At 39.2% G+C, this 18722-nt stretch overlaps 1 protein-coding gene across 7 annotated transcripts in view; it reads right to left on the reverse strand.

Annotated features, from left to right (window-relative positions):
- Positions 1 to 18722, reverse strand: part of ryr3 (ryanodine receptor 3) — a 120979-nt gene that overhangs the window by 60623 nt on the left and 41634 nt on the right. For all 7 annotated transcript variants that reach the window (XM_067571832.1, XM_067571831.1, XM_067571830.1 and 4 more), the window contains 21 exons: positions 18044 to 18165; positions 17702 to 17882; positions 17060 to 17195; positions 14524 to 14619; positions 14303 to 14421; positions 12844 to 12977; positions 11827 to 12068; positions 10583 to 10775; positions 9777 to 9993; positions 8809 to 8913; positions 6852 to 6955; positions 6264 to 6347; positions 5925 to 6084; positions 5364 to 5508; positions 4529 to 4734; positions 3887 to 4061; positions 3044 to 3252; positions 2414 to 2577; positions 2211 to 2259; positions 1937 to 2097; positions 717 to 879 (listed from right to left, as the gene is read on the reverse strand). In XM_067571832.1, the coding sequence (XP_067427933.1) occupies positions 717 to 879; positions 1937 to 2097; positions 2211 to 2259; positions 2414 to 2577; positions 3044 to 3252; positions 3887 to 4061; positions 4529 to 4734; positions 5364 to 5508; positions 5925 to 6084; positions 6264 to 6347; positions 6852 to 6955; positions 8809 to 8913; positions 9777 to 9993; positions 10583 to 10775; positions 11827 to 12068; positions 12844 to 12977; positions 14303 to 14421; positions 14524 to 14619; positions 17060 to 17195; positions 17702 to 17882; positions 18044 to 18165 (3165 nt within the window). The remainder of the gene's footprint in view (positions 1 to 716; positions 880 to 1936; positions 2098 to 2210; positions 2260 to 2413; positions 2578 to 3043; positions 3253 to 3886; positions 4062 to 4528; positions 4735 to 5363; positions 5509 to 5924; positions 6085 to 6263; positions 6348 to 6851; positions 6956 to 8808; positions 8914 to 9776; positions 9994 to 10582; positions 10776 to 11826; positions 12069 to 12843; positions 12978 to 14302; positions 14422 to 14523; positions 14620 to 17059; positions 17196 to 17701; positions 17883 to 18043; positions 18166 to 18722) is intronic.

Raw genomic sequence — 18722 nt, forward strand, 5'->3', positions numbered from 1 at the left:
CAAAAGGTAAATACAAAGAGAAAAAAAAAACAACCAGAGCTCTGATGCGGGAACAGGACAAGAAGCTTTTCATCAGGGTAAAAAGCTTCTTGATTCCGTAAGAGGGCTTCCCCTTTTAAAAATGCCAATTCACGACTAAAATAAGGAGTGAAAAAAAGGGAGAAAAGGGAGGGATGGTAATGAAGAGATAAAGTAGGAGAAAGATTTAGGTGATGGAAGCTTCTCAAGGCACCGATTTTGATGTCTAGTCAGGTATTCAATATGATGCGTTAAAAAGCTGAGACCAGTGAGGCGAGACGAGGATTACTGAGCAAATGTCTGTCTTTGTTATGAAACTGGCATTGAAAACAGATGAGAATTCAGCTGTATAATTTCCTAACTTCCATTCTGCAGGTCTAATTTGCTGCAGTGCAAATTTGTTTACATTACCTGAAGGGAAGATGGATCTTTTGAGCGTGTGCAGGAAATACAAATGAATCTCAACGCTGTCAATGCCAAAAATTTATTACGACAGAAAAACTCAAAAGTTCTCAGTTTCTAAATGTAATAGTTATGGAGCCAAGTGTTGTGGAGTAGTAACCCAAATTTCAACCACACTCAGCTTCTTTTTGCATACAATAGAGAAATAATGACATGCGCACACTGCTGTTTATGAACAAGCCTGTCCTTGTGTCTCAGTCCTCTGCTCCTCACTTCTGTGTTCTGTTCTTATTTACCTGATAAGTTGTGGGCAGCTCCTTGCCGTTGGCAGTGAAGGAGACGAGGCCAGTGGCCAGGTCAATCAGACAGCCGATCTCCAGGTCGGAGTTGGAGCGGCCGGTGGAAGACGGGCTGACTGCGTCTGCTCCACACACCATGTAGCAGTTACTCCTCTGGACACTGCGGCAAGATAAAAGCAGAAAATGAGCTCAGCATGCAGAGATCCATGTGAATGTGAATATCAACAGGACAACAAAGATAATTCAAAATCAAAAGATCTTGTGCTCAGTATTTTTTTCCATTATGTGCCACATTCATTGATCTGTGTTGACTTGTGACTCTTGTCTCATTCATATTCATTCGGTTACACACAGACACAACCTCCCTCCTTTACTCCCCTGAATAATGTAGGAGGATGAAAAGGGATGATAAAAGATAAGTTAACATGTCTTTGGTTGTTCAGCTGAATAAGCGGTGTCATTTCAACACTGTAAATAAATTCTGCCACAAGCAGGTCACCATATGTGTAATTCAGAGGTATGTTCAGAAGATGACTGTTATGACTAACTCTAACAGTCATTGAGGAACACAAGAAAGAAATTATTAAACTAAAGTAACTTGTGAATAACTGTATTTGTTTTTTATATGTTATGTTTTTCATAGAAATGTACATGGGAGTATCGGTCTGTATGTGAAAGTCTATGGTTAAATTATTTTCAGAAGTACTGCTGCCTTTCCTTGCAATAGTTTCTGGGTTCCCAAAAAATAAAGTTTCACAATATTATCACATTCCCATTGATAAATGTTTCAGTATATTACAATGTCTTGCAACACCCAGCAAAACCATGCTATAATGGATTTACTTTAAACTTTGCCTTAAGCATACCAGCACAATGAGGAAAGTGTTATAAAGGGAAAGCAAAAAGTAATGCAAGTGGAACAGAAAAGGTATTGTGAGAAAAGACAAAGTATCTCAAGGAAATGCATTGTTGAAAACACATTCACCAAAGTGTCCTTAGGGGCTCTGTTCATAATAGGATTCACACTGTGGCTGTTAAATACTGTTGTGTGGCGTTCCCTAAATCACAGTAAGGTGGCACATTTTTTTAAATTCCCTGGTATACCCTGATTTCCTCAGAGAACTTGGCAAATCTGCTGACTCTCTTTTACTGCAAAACACTTCTCTAAATTTAATATATCCAATAAACTCCACATATTAATAAAGCAGGTGGCTTGCCTCTCATGGACCCGGCCCCTCTCATCTCCCAGGGTGACGGTGACCGTCCGCGTCTTGCTGAGGCTGAAGTTCTTGCAATAGTAATGATAGTCGGGCGTGACCCAGCCAACCCACACAGACGCAGGGTCCTGTCCAGCGAACACTCTCACTGAGTGGTAGTACTGCCAGGAAAACATACAGCACAACAGGTAACTCTTACTAAATGAAGAGAAGCCATTCATGGAAAAAAAATTTCAGATGTCATGGATATCTTTGAAAATTTGGGTTGATTTACAGTTGTGATGCTTCCATAGTCAATAGTCCCATCTTCTCTCGGAGGATGGCTGCAAAGAACAAATTATTTCAGTTGCCCGACAGAGCAAATAAGCACAAATTAAGACAAAATTATCCCACTGATGAATCTGACATTGCCACTACAACAGTCATTGTTCAGGAAAACATATCCACTGCTGTTCCAATGCAGCAATGATGTCTGACCTGAGTTTCATTGATTCGTCCAATAGCATGTCTGCGGAGTAGAACTCCACAGGCATGCTCAGTCTACAGTAGACCATGTCGTTGTTGCTGTTCTGGGTGCCAAATGTCTTGTGGGTGACTTTGAGGCAGGGAGGACTATCAACCGTTCCATCGATCCTCGTCACCTGAGGAGATTAGGAGTGAAAAGAAGGGGATCAAAATCAAAAGAGAATCAATACCAATGTGTCCATCAACACCAGCTACAATGTTCATAATGACTATGTTTACATGCATAGAATAAGCTGACAACTTTTATGTTAGGTTTTTGTTTTTTTTTCTGTTTGGTTTCAAACCTGCTTCCTGACAGGAGTTGGATCAATCTAGGGATTAGGGTAACACCCTTCTCTGTGTAGATTTTGCCATTATTGGAAAGATTACAGTGTAGATATAGATAAATAAATATGAGGAGAGAAAGACAAGTATGACATGCAGCACAGGTCCCCAGCTGGAATCAAACCAGGGATGTTGCAGTTATATGGTATGCATGATTTTGACATGCAGCCTTTTATCAGTGACTGAGAATCTGAGAACAAAAATAAAAAAATTACAACAACAATAATAATAATAATAATAATGAAAATACTTCTTTACCTCAATAAACATGTGGTCCTGGGGTACAAGTACAAAGGTGGGCAGGCGCTTGCTGAACCACATGGTGATCTCTCGGTTCATGTTTACACCGAAGGGCTCGAAGCCCTCCTGGAGACCACACATGGTGTAGTACTTAAAAGTGCTGGCGTCCTTGCCCAGGTTCATTAGTCCAATCTGAGACATGCCCAGGCTACACACGGGGATGAAACCTGGAGGAGGGAAAGGTGGGTTTGCCAGTTAGCAGGAAATGAACAGCTTGTATATGTGTGCCTGATACTTGAGGTTCCTCTCTTTCTTTGCACATGTAATCACACAGTCACTTGGGTGTTTTCCTACCACTAACAATGTGGTCTGTCTCTCTGCACTCAAGTGCTACATTTATTTAGTCTGGTGGCTCTACCACCCTGGCAAATTCATCTAGGGACATACTAAAAAGGAATATATTATATCTATTAAATGTAACAATTTCAGTACACAATGTTTTACTAAAATATGCATTTATATTAGCCTTGAAAAACCCACATCAGCGTATAACCATGCGTGTAAGCACATAGTTTGAAAACTGTCTACAAAGCAGAATCCATCACACATGAACAATTAACTTAATTCCTATGTGACTTTCTCTCCTGTTTTGTCCTGAAGAATGGTTCATTTACAGTGTAATGAGCCAGTGCCACAATGGACATTAAATTGCAACATCATTAGCATTTTGTTCTGTATTGCTTTGTTTTGTGCTAACTGCCAAACAAACAAAGTCAAAACTCCAGAGACACTGTGGAGGAAACACATACACAATAAATTAACCAATTAGCACTAAGGTTCAGTGGAATATGGACCCCTCACCGTCCTCTGTCTCAAAGTCGGCAAAGCAAAGCTCCGAGCCCTTGTTGGTGATCAGGAGCTCTCCGTTTAGAGTGAAAATCATTGATTTGTCCTCCATATTGATCATGCAACCGACCACATCGCCCTTTTTCCATGGATGTCCAAAGTAGCGGGTCCCTGCATGCATACGTCGACCCTAATGAAAAAAGACAAAGATCTATGTTTTTGCAGCAAACTCTATATTATCATGATGATATAGCTAGCATGATCAAAATTATATTGTACGTGCTGACAAAATATGGTACAAAGCAGTGGTTAAGCTCTAAAATTTTGTTTAAGCAAGAAAAAATAGAACAACGTTGGTATTTATACATGAATCATTTTCCCCACCAACATCTAAGATTTACCTAATCTTGTACTGATTTCTAATTAGCACCACAACAACCATAAAAATTTAATTTCAGGTATATCGAAATTATAATAGTGTCCTTTCAAACTCAAATTCTTTCAAGTAACTTGTTTTTAGGCCAGTCATCTTCCCCTCTATCACTGGTACAGCCATCATTTAGCAAGGATGGGGAAAAGAAACAAACTAAATGTGTTTTACTGTAATGGCTGCTGCTGAAGTGGAGCAGTACAATAAGCCTGACAAAGCTGGTTTACCCTGTATCCATCAAAGACGAAGGCCTGGTTGTCTGTTCCCAGTTCCACATCGGGCCTGCAGCCAGGTCTGGCCCAGCCAACCCTCATATCGCCTCCACTCAAGGCCTCAAACTCAAAGTACCACTTTCCCGTCTTCACAGCATAAGTCTGCTCGACACGGAAGAAGCGGATGGTCTCGATGCTCTGATCATCCACCACATGGACAGCTGGGGTCAGGGAGAGACATGAAAAAAATGATGCTTTTGCTCGACAGATACACTAAATAACAGCTGTCGAGAGACAACAATAGGATATGTATGTAGCATTTTCAGTATCGGTGTCAAATTATACAATAACTGCCCAATGATTACAGCTGACAGGAGTTAAGACTGTGTGGGCAACTGCTGTGGAAAATATGCAGTGAATTATAATAAGGAGTTAATACAATATTCCAGCAAACATCTTGATGTAGAATAGATTTTAACATATTGGCACCCATCAATGTTTAAAATGCTATGTGGTGTCAAAATGCCAAAGGAATATAGAGAATATGGTCAAAACAGTTTCCAATAACTGTTTTATTATGATGTTATTAACCATAACAGCTCATTATGAATACTTGTGGGTGACACTGAAATACAGTAGCATGTCATATACTGTAAGGGTTTGATTTATTCTAACACATCACCATTTGTACATTTTTTTACACTGTATCTTTGAAATAACTGGATATGTTTCACTGAGTTGCAACATCTACTCAGCATACTGTACACAGCACATACATTTTAAATTATGCCAAGAAACTAGGGGTTATAAGGACTTGAAACAGCAGTATCAGTAACACAGCCTTTCTTACTCTCCTGGTCTGGGGGGTCGATGTCATATCCATATCCAACCATTGTTCTGATGGCCTCTCTCAGACTGTCTCTGTTAGATTTCTTTGTGCGCTCATCCAGCAAAGCATATGGCACTAGGCGAGGATTACGCCTGTTCTTCAAATCCTGACACAAACAAAGAAATTACATCCATACGGTTGAGGATTTCTGCCAAGTACAATACAGACTAACATTTATTATTAACCATTAATTCAAAACTTAAAGGGGGATGTATCATGCACATTTCCAGGTCTATATCTATACTGGTGAATCTTTGCATGATTTACAGTTCAAAAAACGTATTTATCTTATACCAGCTCTTTATGCAGTCCCCTCAGTTCAGCCTCTGTCTGAAACAATCTAATGTCATCATGAGGAGGAAGTATATTTCAAATAGACGTCCAACATCATAGCAGTATAAACATCACAAAAAACATGATAGCATGTAATAAAGGGGCAGACCAGTATACTACCAATTCCACTCTTCCTCTCTCTCTCTCTCTATATATATATATATATAATAATAGAAAAATCATTTTTACCTGTTGGATGCCATAGGTCCATCCTTGTTTAATTCTGTCTTTGGCCCACACATTGTGTGCGTTCTCGGCCAGTTTATCAACTAGAACCTCCTGACCTGCAGTCAGTTTCACGTCAGAAAGGTCCAGTGGCGCAGGCTTATATCCATTAGACATCACGTAGCTGCAGACAAAACATGATAAAATAAAAGACACAGCATGAGCATCGTGTTTCAATTTCAATAGTAAACACCAAATCAAATAAGCTGGTATTATGTAACACATAAAATGCATCATATTTTTGTTTCATGACATTCAACAAATATAAAAGGGCTATAACAGGGGAAAAAACTGCTAACTTACTCTTTGGGCAGTTTGATTTTCTTCAGATCGTCCTCAGCATGAACATTAACCTGGGCAACATGGCATCCAAGTGCCAGCAGGGTTCTGAGGATAAAAGAGAAACAGAAGGAGAGATAGAGACCATAACTGATGTCAATACTCAAGCCCCATTACACTTTGTTAGATGAATATGTTTCTGCAGAATCCACTGAGAGACTGCAAAATGTTTAACACAGCTCATTAGACATTGATAAATCTTAGTCGATCAATGCTGTTAGACTGCGAATAATATTCAGTTCTGTCCGTGTGGATCCATGGCAGCTGGGGCCCCAACAGCATGTAATTGACAAATTGCATACCTGATTTAGGCTCACTGTAACAGCAGGAGGCTTTATTGAGCCAAGCCAAATGTTTTTACAGTGAGATGACTCAGTAGTTGTTTCAAATAACCTTTGGACCAAAGATTTCTTAAAAATCGATACTGGAATTCACTCAGGAGATGCAAGTCATTACAAGCACTGCTTTATGCTCTCACACAGCATTCAGCAGAGAGCAGCTGCAACCCCATGAATAGGTAATTGGATTATTTTGCAAACTGCCCGGCCTTACTTAAGCGTTTCACTAGACATCTGTAGGTTGTAGTTCCTTTCAGTTTCAGGCAGCTTGGCGAAATCCACAAGGCAAGGGTGCTGCCTCTTGTTGTCATCACGAACCTGAGGAGAAAGCAGCTTGGTGGTATTATATTTCATCTTACAGCAACAAATCTGGATTCTACCTTCCTTTCTTTTGCTTAATGAGGCTGTCTTTCCATAACAGCAACAGATGTAAAAAGGCACAACACCTCAAAGGAAAATATGACAGTGTGTCTCAGCATTCAGAAAATAAAACTGGAACGCATCCAAATTTATCTGCAGCAGACGTTGGCAAATGCATTTTTATTTGTTTTCCTCTCCGACTAATTAAAGCCTCAGATGTAGGTATTTTAACAGTAATTAAGCCAGAATCAGTTCAGAGGAGAGTTACAGCGGCAAGAGGCTCGGCTGTCTGTGAGCAGAGAAATTTACTCCTGCGCCCAGACACAAAAGGTATGAGCAGTATACAGTTAGGCAAAGCACTCACATACAAAATAATGAAGCCATATCCAACTTTACTATCATCCCGCCTGCCAAGAAACTGCTTCTTGTCCAAAGAGGCTTCAATCATGGATACAGGGCAATGTCACTTTGAGCTCAATGAGGCTTGTTAGAGCAAAATTAAATACGAAGCAGCTGTTTGAACCTAAATGTTGTTCTTAATAAACTATAAAAACTGGGTTCCCCTCTGAGTGGAGCTTTCTCCCAGTCTTAATTAATGTGGATGTCATACTCTTGGAAGGTGAGACACTCATTAAGTTTGTTAAACAGCCGCTGTAGCGACGGCCTCAGAGGAAAATGATTCTGTGATAACCACTACAGTTCAAAAGAGGCAGTGTGTGTGATCAGACTTCTAACTGTCTACCTGTTTTGCAGTGAACAGGAAGCCTTATGGACAGTAAAAACAATGGGATGTAGATAGAGAGACACAGTGGAGGCAGGAAGCAACAAAATACCTTTAGATGTACTGGATGTTAACTACAGTTTACCACTTTACCTTTATTTACATGTCTGAGTGTCAACCTGCTAAATAAGCAGTTTCTTATCTGACATTATAGCTTAAAAGCACTGAAGCTGGATATATTTGCTCCTTTGCAGTGTTTTTAAATTTACAATTGCAGGTTTAGGTAGGTAGGTTTTGTAAGGTTTATTACAGTAATAGGGATTCTTATCTTTGTTTTTTTATTCTTTGTTTTTTTTTTTCCAGACATACTCTAGTTAGAACAAATACTGTCTACTATTTCCTCCAGCTTTCTCTCCCCTTTGTATAACCTGGAGCATTTTCTTATCTGCTGCAAGAGTACCTTGTTCACTGTAAACTGTGCAAAATAGTGTCTTCTTACAGCAGAAAAGATGGCACCTTATGGATATATGGAGACATAAATTTCAAGTGAAAAGTGACTTTCTCTGTGAAAGAAACCAGGTATTTAGAAAATTGCTAAGCTTAACACACTTATTTTTCTGCTTCTGTCCTTCATTTCATTTCTTTCCTTTCCTTCTTCACCTGACCTGAAAACATAATAAATTGTCCAAACTGGAAACTTAATTTCACCTTTCAGCAAAATTAAACTGGACTTTACTTCTCAACAAATAGTTTCATTAGGATACTTTAGTTTTTCTGCTAATTGTTTGTTTCTAATATTTTTGTTATTTATAAGGGATGGCAGTAGAGAGATGACAGGAAATGAGCGGACAGAGAAATGACACGCAACAAAGGTCCCAGATCAGTTCACTATATCAGTCCCCTGAAGAAAGAGCCAAACCCAAGCTGCTGTCATGTAGTTCAAGAGGACTATGATATTGGTGTTAATGGGCCATTAACAAACATTTTACTGGAGAGCTACAGTTGACCTTTGTCACACACTGTTATGTGTGTGACAAATATACCCAGGGTGTGTTTGTGTGCTGAATGTGATGATGAATAGCAGGTTTACCTTGCCATAGGTCCAGCCCAGTTCGATCTTGTTCATCCCCCACAGTTCATGGATGTTTTCTGCCAGCTTGTCCCGGACGTTGTCCAGGTGAGGGGGAAGAACAATCTGCAGTGAGAAGGAGAACAGATGGTAAAGTTGGACGATAAAAAGATGCCAATGGGCCAACAGAATTAAAACTGTGCTCAGCTTTTCTCCTGACTGTGCAATTGTTAGATTCCTGGAGATTGTAGAAAGTTGCACATTATTTTGGCTTTGTTACATGGATGAAGCAAGTCTGCACTCATTTTGCATTGGTGCTTCAGGGCCACTGCAGTACTGAATATTATGTAACAGGTCTGTAACATAAATGGAATTTGTCTCAAATGAGAGATGTTCCCTGAAACCTCTTGATGGCTTAAAAAATAAAAAAGATTTATTTTAATTGAAGACATTCCTTAGAGGAGGAGCAGAGCAGCAATATTATGGAAACACTGAACAACATCAGTGTTTGCAGCAGGTAGATACATGTTTCAACATTTTTTAATTTAATGTCAGAAGAAAAAATATTTTACACCTCGTATTGTATAACCCTTTTTTAAAATTTCTCCAGGTTGTGAATTTTATTTCAAATTTAAATTTTATGTAGAGTCTAATTTTAGGAAGTGGCTTTTCTTAAAAATTGAAATGGTGAAAATAATGTTCTTAATCTAAGTAAACATTTGATACAAAAGTGAAACACTTTTAGTGAAAGCCTTTACAACTAAAATATTGTTAAGTCTTATTGTATTAATGTATCTGTGTTTGCCTGATTTATTACAAGTGTTTCATTTTGTTTTATTTTTATGACACATAATTTTCATTCATACCTCCATTTGCTCTTCTGTTAACTGTATCCAGTTTTCTTAGTTGTATCCTGAACTTAATGCTTAAATCTCACTGACTGACTGAGTTTATCCAGCTCTGCATTAAACTGATAACAGTCTTTTCACCTGGCTGGTGTCAACAGGAGTGGGGATGAAGGAGGCCTGAGAGAGGAACTGGGTGGTTCCCAGCAGGTCGCGGACCCCATCATGGTCCCTCTTGTAATCCTTCACAGGCTCCACATGCATCTTCTCTTTAGGTAACAGTGCCTCATAGCATGGAGAGTAACCAGCGGGTGGCAGGAATTTGAAATCTCCGTGGCGTCCGCCCAACAGGAAACGCACCCTGAGATGAGAAGTCACATAAACATTGCATGACGTTAAGCAATAATATTATGACTCTTTACTTCACTATGGGTATTTTAAGAGTTTATTTTCACTTACTTTTTTCAACACATTTTGAAACCTGAAATTGTCTATCCAAACACAATGTCAGCAAACAGCACTCAACACCTCTGTGGTTACATAATACCAGGGCTGCAGAGGACAGTAAAGCCACCCAGCAGTTTATCCACCCTCTTACAGTATGCTGACATTATTCTTTCTGCCACAAAATCATTTTGTACTTTCTAACACACAGCATTTAAATAATTTAAGTTTTAAGAGGATTTTAAGGAAAAATATTAGTTTTCCTCTTAAAGTATTGAGTTTTTTCTTTTTCTGTGGGAAGTTTTTTGTTCCATGATGATCACTAACTTGAGGTCAGCTCAGTAACCTTTAATTAAACACTCTATCACTGCTTTATATCTAACGCTATGGGGGCTGACAAGATGTAATTGCATCTCAAGTATAAAAACAACCCAGCCAGAAAAACAAGCAATTCCACCGAGAATGCCTCTTCATCTAATTTTCCAATTAAAAATGCAGAGCCTTACTTGACACCTGCAGAGAAGCTGACAACAGGGAAGAAGAACCCGTCGGTGTTGAAGTCCTCGAACATGCCCTGGACAGGCTGGCCGTTGATCCTGAAGGACATACTAGGAGCGCCCAAATCCAGACAGCAGCTGACCACATCCTCTGAGTTCAGCAGGTGCTGGTTAATAGAGGCCACGGCCCTGGGGATTCGGCCTAGACAACATTGGGCAGAGACAGAGAGGGAGAATGGATGGATGTTACAGTTGCAAAGTCATTGCGAATATAGGGCATGATGATGGGTGAGGAGAAGAGAGGGGAGCAGAGAGGTGGAGAGATGGGTGATGAGTGCTTTAAAAGGGATGACATGGAATTGATGAAAGGAGGTGATGGGCCTTTTAGTAGGTTTGGAAAGGAAGAGAGGTGAAACAGGTGCTATGCTTTTAGGGCGAGAGCAGACAACAGGGGGCATTTGAAGGACTTAAAGGCCTAATACACCAAGCCAACATTTTGCTACATGAATACAAAAGTACTGACTAGATATTTCTTGTTATACAGGCGTAGGGCATACCTTGCATATCAAAACAATCAGTTGGCCATCAGCTACAGGTTTTACTATGTGCTGCTAAGTTGTGAGACAACATACCTCAAGTGGTGCATCAAAGCCCATAAAGGAGGTGAGAAGCTTTCCACAGTGGAATTAACAGAGGGGAGGGTGGAAAAAACTTGAGAGGTGTATCAGGTGGAAGTTGGAGGGTGAATTTTGATATCACTGAGTTCTGTGACCTTGCTCTTCACTACTTGGAAAATCAGCAGGCTCCTTCCTCATTTACACTTACTTCTATCAGTGCAAAGTCTTTCCAAGTCAATAAATAGTGTACGTCAGAACTGACTTCACTGCAATGATCCTTATTTTGCACCTACTTATTAGTATTCTAAGATTTTTTCCAATAGATCTGACTCAAAGGAACAGAACATACTTTTACTTATTATTTACTTTACTGTTTAGTTGTTAATTTGACACACAGGAAACTTCAAAAAAGTTACAAAGTTGAGTATTTTACAAATAGCTGCTTTACTAGCTCATGGTTTTAAATGATTAATGCCGTAATGATAAAGATCTACTCATTCCTTGCATACCTTGCTCAAGTACAAAACAAACAGAGGGACCCCTCTGTATTTTCTTACCTCTGTACTATAAGTGCACAGTCATGGTAAGCCCCATATTTGAGCAGCCAGTAGTGAAAACTTTAGCTAGGTTGCCTACCTGACCAGAGGTGAAGTCCATCAAAGCTGTAGGAGTACAAGTCATCCCCGACACCGTTGCCTCCCCATCCCTCTCCTCCACCGGGGTACGGAGCATAGCCTTTAGTGTTGGCCCAGCCTACCCTCAAGTGGGTCGGCTCCCCATTTACAAAGTGGTCCACTTGGTCTATCACCAGCTCAAAATACCACTTCTTGTACTGAGCTGATCCTTCAGCCACACCCAGGAAGATGTTCGGCCTCATGCTAAATGTGAAAACATAGGAAGAAGAAGCTTGTTTGGTCTGAGGTATATTATTATAGTTTACGGTAATTTATTCAAATACATTTGTATATTTACAAATAGTGACACCAAAGCCCAAAATGTACTCCTAACTCATTCTGAGCTCAGTGTTTCAAAACTTGACACAGGAAATGAAACAATAAATCAATTAGTCGATCAACAGAAAATTCACCTGCAAATAATTTGTTAGATTGATGGTTTTGGTCATTTCTGAAGTAAAAATGCTGAACATTCTCAAGTTCTAGCTTGTCAAATGTGACACAATTTGCTGCTTTTTTTGTTATATATATTAGCAAACTGAATGTCTTTGGTTTTGGTTTGATGGTTTGATAAAAATAAGTAATTTCAAGAGGCAACTTTGTGCTCTGGGAAATCATTATGGGTAATTATAATAACCCATCAATATTATTATTAATTATAATTTTTTACAATTTCCTGACATATTATAGATAAAAAATATTAATTAATCAATAAAATAATCAGCAAATTAATCAACAATGAAAATAATTGTTAGTTGCAGATCTACTTGAGACAGCTGCAAGCTTTGAGTCAAAACATCAACAAGGTGCTGTGGGAATATTTTGGGATCAGGAGGTGATGTTTGTACTAGTGCACATCTTGATATCTTGATCATGTTGTATAAAATACATCCAACATGATGGACTCAAATAAGTTTAAGTTTGAAGAAACAAATGTTTCAGAGTTGATGTGTAATGTGAATGCATTTTACTTCATTACCTCTGAACATCATTGACCAGTCGAGTCTGAAGCAGCAGGTCCCTTCTGGGAAGCAGATTGTCACAGATCAGATTCTGATTGGCTCTCACTGCCACCCCATTACAAACACAGAGGGAACACAGGACATCCAGAATCTGATAGAGAAAAAAAAAAGACTATGTTACACTTTTGTTTGATTAATGTGTTGCACAGATACAAGTGTATTCACACACATTAATGTGAAATTCCACACTGTATTTCTCAGTTAAATTAACCGCTGCTCAGTCGGATTCTCTGCAAGTTCCAACGCATGTACCATCCATAGATATAAAAGACCCCCCAAGTCAACAGGGCCACAGACTTCTACCTGTCACTCATGATCAACAGCTATTGTTTACAAGGATGCCCTTTCATGGTACAATTTACAGAGTGAATAATACTGTAACATTTTAACACTGCATGTAAAACACATAGCTGGGAAGAAAGTCATTTGATATGAGTCCTTGATTACAGCCATGACAAAATTTACATATATTGTTTCTTCACTTCTGACTCGTTGGTTTGACTTTTGTTCGACATTGATTGAGGTTTCATGACCTGACAAATAAATCGTTTCTCAGGCCAAAAGTCCTTGTACTGGGTTTAGTTTGGTTGTTGTCACCCAGCAGAGCGGGAGGAGAAAGGATTTGGCAGCTCAGATAAAGGATAAAGCCTGCTACTGTGGGCTTTACACTCTAATTCTGTTTTGTCCACTGAGAATGCACTTGAATTTATAATAAACTAAAAAGAGAATAAAAAAAAAAAAAAAAAAAACTCCACTCAAATTGGGTTAGAATTCAGCAGAAACCTGAAGTAATTGGCTGCATTTCTTGGAACACATTTGCATGTAAAGAGTATTGCTGAAATCACCATTGCCACAGGAAGCTTTGTACATGATATTTGTATTTTACAGCTTTGTGCTACTTCTCTTGATTTAAGGCAAAACTTGAAGTTCAACAAGTTGAAGTTGACCTCTTTCTTCGCCAAGTAATCAGTGTTGTCGCTAGCAGTGTGACTCTTCAGAGGAAACTTTGTTCCAGAGTGAAAATGGCACAAACATTATTCCTAATGACTTTGGTGTTTAACACCCTGAGGTTTCATCTAATGCTACCAACATGTACAAATTTGAACTTGTCCAACACTTCACTTCACTTTCTAACAGAAGAACTATTCCTGTCATTTTACATTGCACTACTCAGATTCATGCCAACACATCATGCTAACATATTAAATTTCAGCCTGCTATAACCTACTTGGCATGTTAGCATACTAAATGTAAACAATACATGGTTACAAGCAAACACATGTAAACATCCTACAGTTGTTAACATGCATGTTAAAATAGTAAAGAAATAAAAATAAAAATGGAGTCAAAGTCACAACCATTCAGCCCAAAACACACTTTGCTAACATTACGTCCTACTGTATTTCCTGCACACACCTTGTGGTTGCGTCCATGCTTGTAGAGCAGAGAGATGATGGACTTAATGTGCCCTTTCTGGATGATGTTCAGAGCCTCTGGGCTTTCAACCAAGATACAGTGGAGAACTTCCAGGATTCCTACAACAACATATTTGTCATTATCAGAACAAATGTATATCAAATAGACCACATTTTTGCACCAGTGGAGCACTTTTTCTTTTTCCAAGTTTTCTATTATACCTGATGACGATTCCAGTCTTTCCAGTTTGCTGACCAACCAGTCCAGGTTTCGAGAAAATTGGGTGCAGTTGTTCCTGTTCCCACGAATCAGTGAGGCTGAACAAAGGGCAAAAATATACACAGCGATTAGGAAGAACATGGATGATACGGTTGAAGATGTAAAATTTGATCCAAGCAGCTGACTGGTAGATACGTGGATGTTGCAGACAGTTTGAGTTTCAACAAAACAAAAAAAAAAACAAAAAAAAAACCAAACTTGTACACCATTTTAGAATGAACATTAAATCATTGTTTGACACCCTTGGTCCACAGGTAGTTATTTAAATGCATTAAATCTGTGGAACCACCTGTCACTTACTATCATTAAGCCTTTCTGATAGGGATAAGATTGCAAAGCCACTGTGAAGTCAGGAGCTCTGTGCTTTATAAAAAGTTCAGGTGCCTTCCCTTGTGCCCTTTCTCGGTCACAGTGGTGACATTACGAAGTCTCATTATTTTACTGTCTCATTTTTCACCATTAGGGTTCAGGGACATTAGATTGATAATGCCTGTGAAACTACTTAACAGCACTTTGTACTAAAGGAATACGGCTGGGTGTCTAATCTCCTTTAATTCTGACTTTCCAGGAAAGCTATCGTTCAATACAAACACATGGATAGAGCCACACCACAAGGCAAAGGCAGGGATGTTTACCATTAATGATGTGAATGTGAAATTCAAAGTCAGATAGAGAGAGGAGAATCTGAAGCTGCACAGACAGTCAATGATATCTGAATGATACTTGGCATACACTATAGAGGGTAACTACTATTATTTGTAGTAGGAAAGACTGAGCTTTTAGTAATAATAATACTGGCAACATTTTCATGAGGTTTAGTGATGTCTGAAATGCATTACAGATACCTACACAATACACAAAAACATAATACACCATCAAGAGTTACTATAAACCTTCACAATGCACTATGGCATCTCAAAAAAGGTAGGTATAGGTACCACAGTACTTTACAGGGTCAAATATTTGAATTGCTCAAAAACTTGATAAGACTTGACTTACTTGAAGCCTTTTGCGCAAAATGGATAAATCATTTTAATCAATTGCAAATTATATTATGTGTATTATTAAAGTATTATCTTCACAGTTGTAATGCCGTATGATTTTTGTTAAAAGGTATCCTGTGGAGTTTTTGACTGTACAGTAACACTGTGGAGCAATGTTTTTACAAGTGGGTGCTTGTTTTCTTGCTATTCTGCTGATCGACAAATGTAGCAATTGAAACCTTGAACCTTAACTCTTGCTATGGATTATGCTTGTGTTCCAATGTATTATATGTATATCTACATAATAATATACTGTAGTTATAGGCTTGTGGAAAATGCTCCTAAATTATTCAATGGCATGCAAATTCAAAATTTAAAAGCACAACAAAATCCCAAAATTTTAAATAGCTGAAGTAACCAGGTTTATTGTCTAACTCGTTCAATTGAACACTCATTTATTTATTTATTTACAGTGGTTTGGAAACCGGTACATTTGGCCCTGAAGAACCAAAATGAATGATTTATCACAAAGGATGAATTTGATGTCCATGTCCTCATCATTTATCAGGTAAGTTTGACCACCCGGACAATTAACTTACACCAATGACTATGTGTTTTTCTTTATAATAGACCAGCAGAGTTACAATAGAAAGGAGAGGAGAGAAGGTCAGGCCTAACAAGACCGCTGCACAATGCATCATACAAAATCCACTTCACCAGACCGCCTTTGCATCCTTGGGGGTGACCCCTTGCTGGGAAGACTGGAGTATACTCAGAGGAGTGTGTTTGTGGGTTTTAGGCGTGTGTGTGTGTGTGTGTAATGTGTGTACATGTGCAAGTACATGCTGGGTAGCTGATGATGAATATAAGGGCAGTCAAGGTGAGACGAAGGGGAAGCTGTTGATGGGAAAGCTCCAATGACAGCAAAACAAACTACCCAAGAAAAAGCTGTCCAAAATAAAACTTTTCAGGGTTGCAGCTTTAGAATTCATGATTCAATAAAGGCCCTGGGAGAACAGGATAATGGCAGCACCTGTGATGGCTGGCATTTAGTTAATGATGCTGTCATTTCTACAAATATGCAGCTGAATACTTTGTAATGTGTCCACACTGCTCTCAGAGAAGAATGTGACCTAAATGGAAGGCAGGACAGATTGCGAAAGAAGCATACAAGAGGAATTTTGTCTTTGTTTCTCTCTACTCTCTCTCGTTACAGATAATTACAAATGAATGTCATGTAAAGGCTGTTACCAGCTGTGATCTCCAGATGTGGCACAGAGGCAAGAAGAGTAGAGCGGAGGGAGGTTATGGAGGAGATAAGAAGGAAGGAGGAGAGGAAAACAAGCAAGATAAAAAGTGTGAAAAATAATGGGAGGGGAGGAGGATGAAGACACAAGGGGAAGATTAATATTGCATGTCTACCCAGGGTCAGCAGCTGACAGCGCTGACAGAAGATATGGATATTTCATGTGATCCATCGCTCAGGCCCACTTACCCAAGAGTTCATAGAGGAGGTTAAGAATGTCCTTCCACGCCGCGCCCGCCTCCTCTCCAGCCATCTCTGCAAAGTGGGCAGCGCTGTTGTACAGGTTCATCCGGTCAATGCATTTGGACAGAAGGGTAAGCATGCCCTGAGAAAAAGACAAAATTATTACCATGAATAATTTATGACTCATCTCATTAGAATAGAAGTTTATTCCCTTTTGCAACAACATGTAAAAAATAGTTGGGTTTTTCAGTTGAGTCTGCTGAAAGTGGTAAAGTTTAAAAACTTTGTTCTCTGACATTGTTCTCAGTTTATTTTTGATGGAATTTACATTACTTACAGTATATTAACTTTGGACTGACCATGATCCTAAGACTGACAGATAAAGACTCTTTAACTAAGGGACAAATTCTTTTGCACATGCAGGGAGCCAAGACCTTTATCATGTGAATTATGTCAGTTCATTTATATAATTAAAGAAGCATAGTGACATTTTCTATCAAAATAATTCCAAATAAAAGTTATAGAGGCTTCTGTTTACTATGAATCATCCTGACTGTTATCTTAAATTGTTATATAAATAAATAAAATGCAGAGTTATATCCACACGTATCCCAACTTCAAAATCGACATCACTTTGTCCATTCTTACCTCATCTTTGAAGAGGTCCTGACGTTTGATGAGAGAACGGAGGAGACACTGTTTCTCCTCATGCTCCAGCTCTGAGTCGGGCTGCTTGAAGTATTCAATCAGGTCGTTTAGCGTCTGCAGCACCTCTTCAACATACCCACCAACCGCCATGGAATCCCCCTCTGCTGTGCTGTCCAAAGCCCTGGAGGGAAAGAAAGGGGAGGCCAAGAAAGACAAGAGAAAGAAAAAAAAAGATAATCAAGCTCTAAAACTTGAAACAGACCCAGTGAGAATTCCCCATTGTGCAGTTGTTTTGTCATGTTGTAGGAGTGTGACAGACAAGACACTTGTCCCTGTCATTACTTGATGAAGTTGGTGAACAGAAACGTGGTGTTGCGGATGATGCGGGCGGCCCGAGACTCCTCATGCTGACAGCGCTGGAGGATCAGCCCGTCATCCATGTGGCCCTCAGAATGCAGGCAAGCCTAGGGTAGGAAACAGAAACGCACATTTTACTATACAATCAAATGTATATAGCAACAATAGGCATCAATACACGCCCTTTGATCCAGTCTGACTCATGAAATTTGATCTATATAATATCTGAGATATTTATGTTACAAATAGGTAGATGATAAAGTGTGTTTTTATGTTGTTTCTATGTTACATTTAATAAAAAGAAAAACATAGAAACAACAGCCTGGTTTCAACAATGCTCTCTGATTATAAAGTCTAATGTTTTAGCAGATATTATACAAGAAACAAGCTATAAGAAAAGCCATTTAAGTATGGAACTTCTGAGTGTGAGGAGTCTCCAGTTGCTAGTGGGTCTCCACCACCAAGGCTCAGTGAAACCTGATTCACTGTAATCAAACAGGATAATCAGGAAGAGGGGGGTGGGTTTAAGTGTAAACTGACCATCACCCCCTATATGTCATGTGCATTGGCAAGCTGACAAGGCTGCAGAGACTGCCTGGCGCCGGCATAAAATGAGGTTTGATGTCCCTGGAGGCATGCCCAGTGATGAGGAGCGCTCCTCATG

The sequence above is a fragment of the Thunnus thynnus genome, chromosome 18 (assembly GCF_963924715.1).
Source record: "Thunnus thynnus chromosome 18, fThuThy2.1, whole genome shotgun sequence".
Classification (NCBI taxonomy): Eukaryota; Metazoa; Chordata; class Actinopteri; order Scombriformes; family Scombridae; genus Thunnus; species Thunnus thynnus.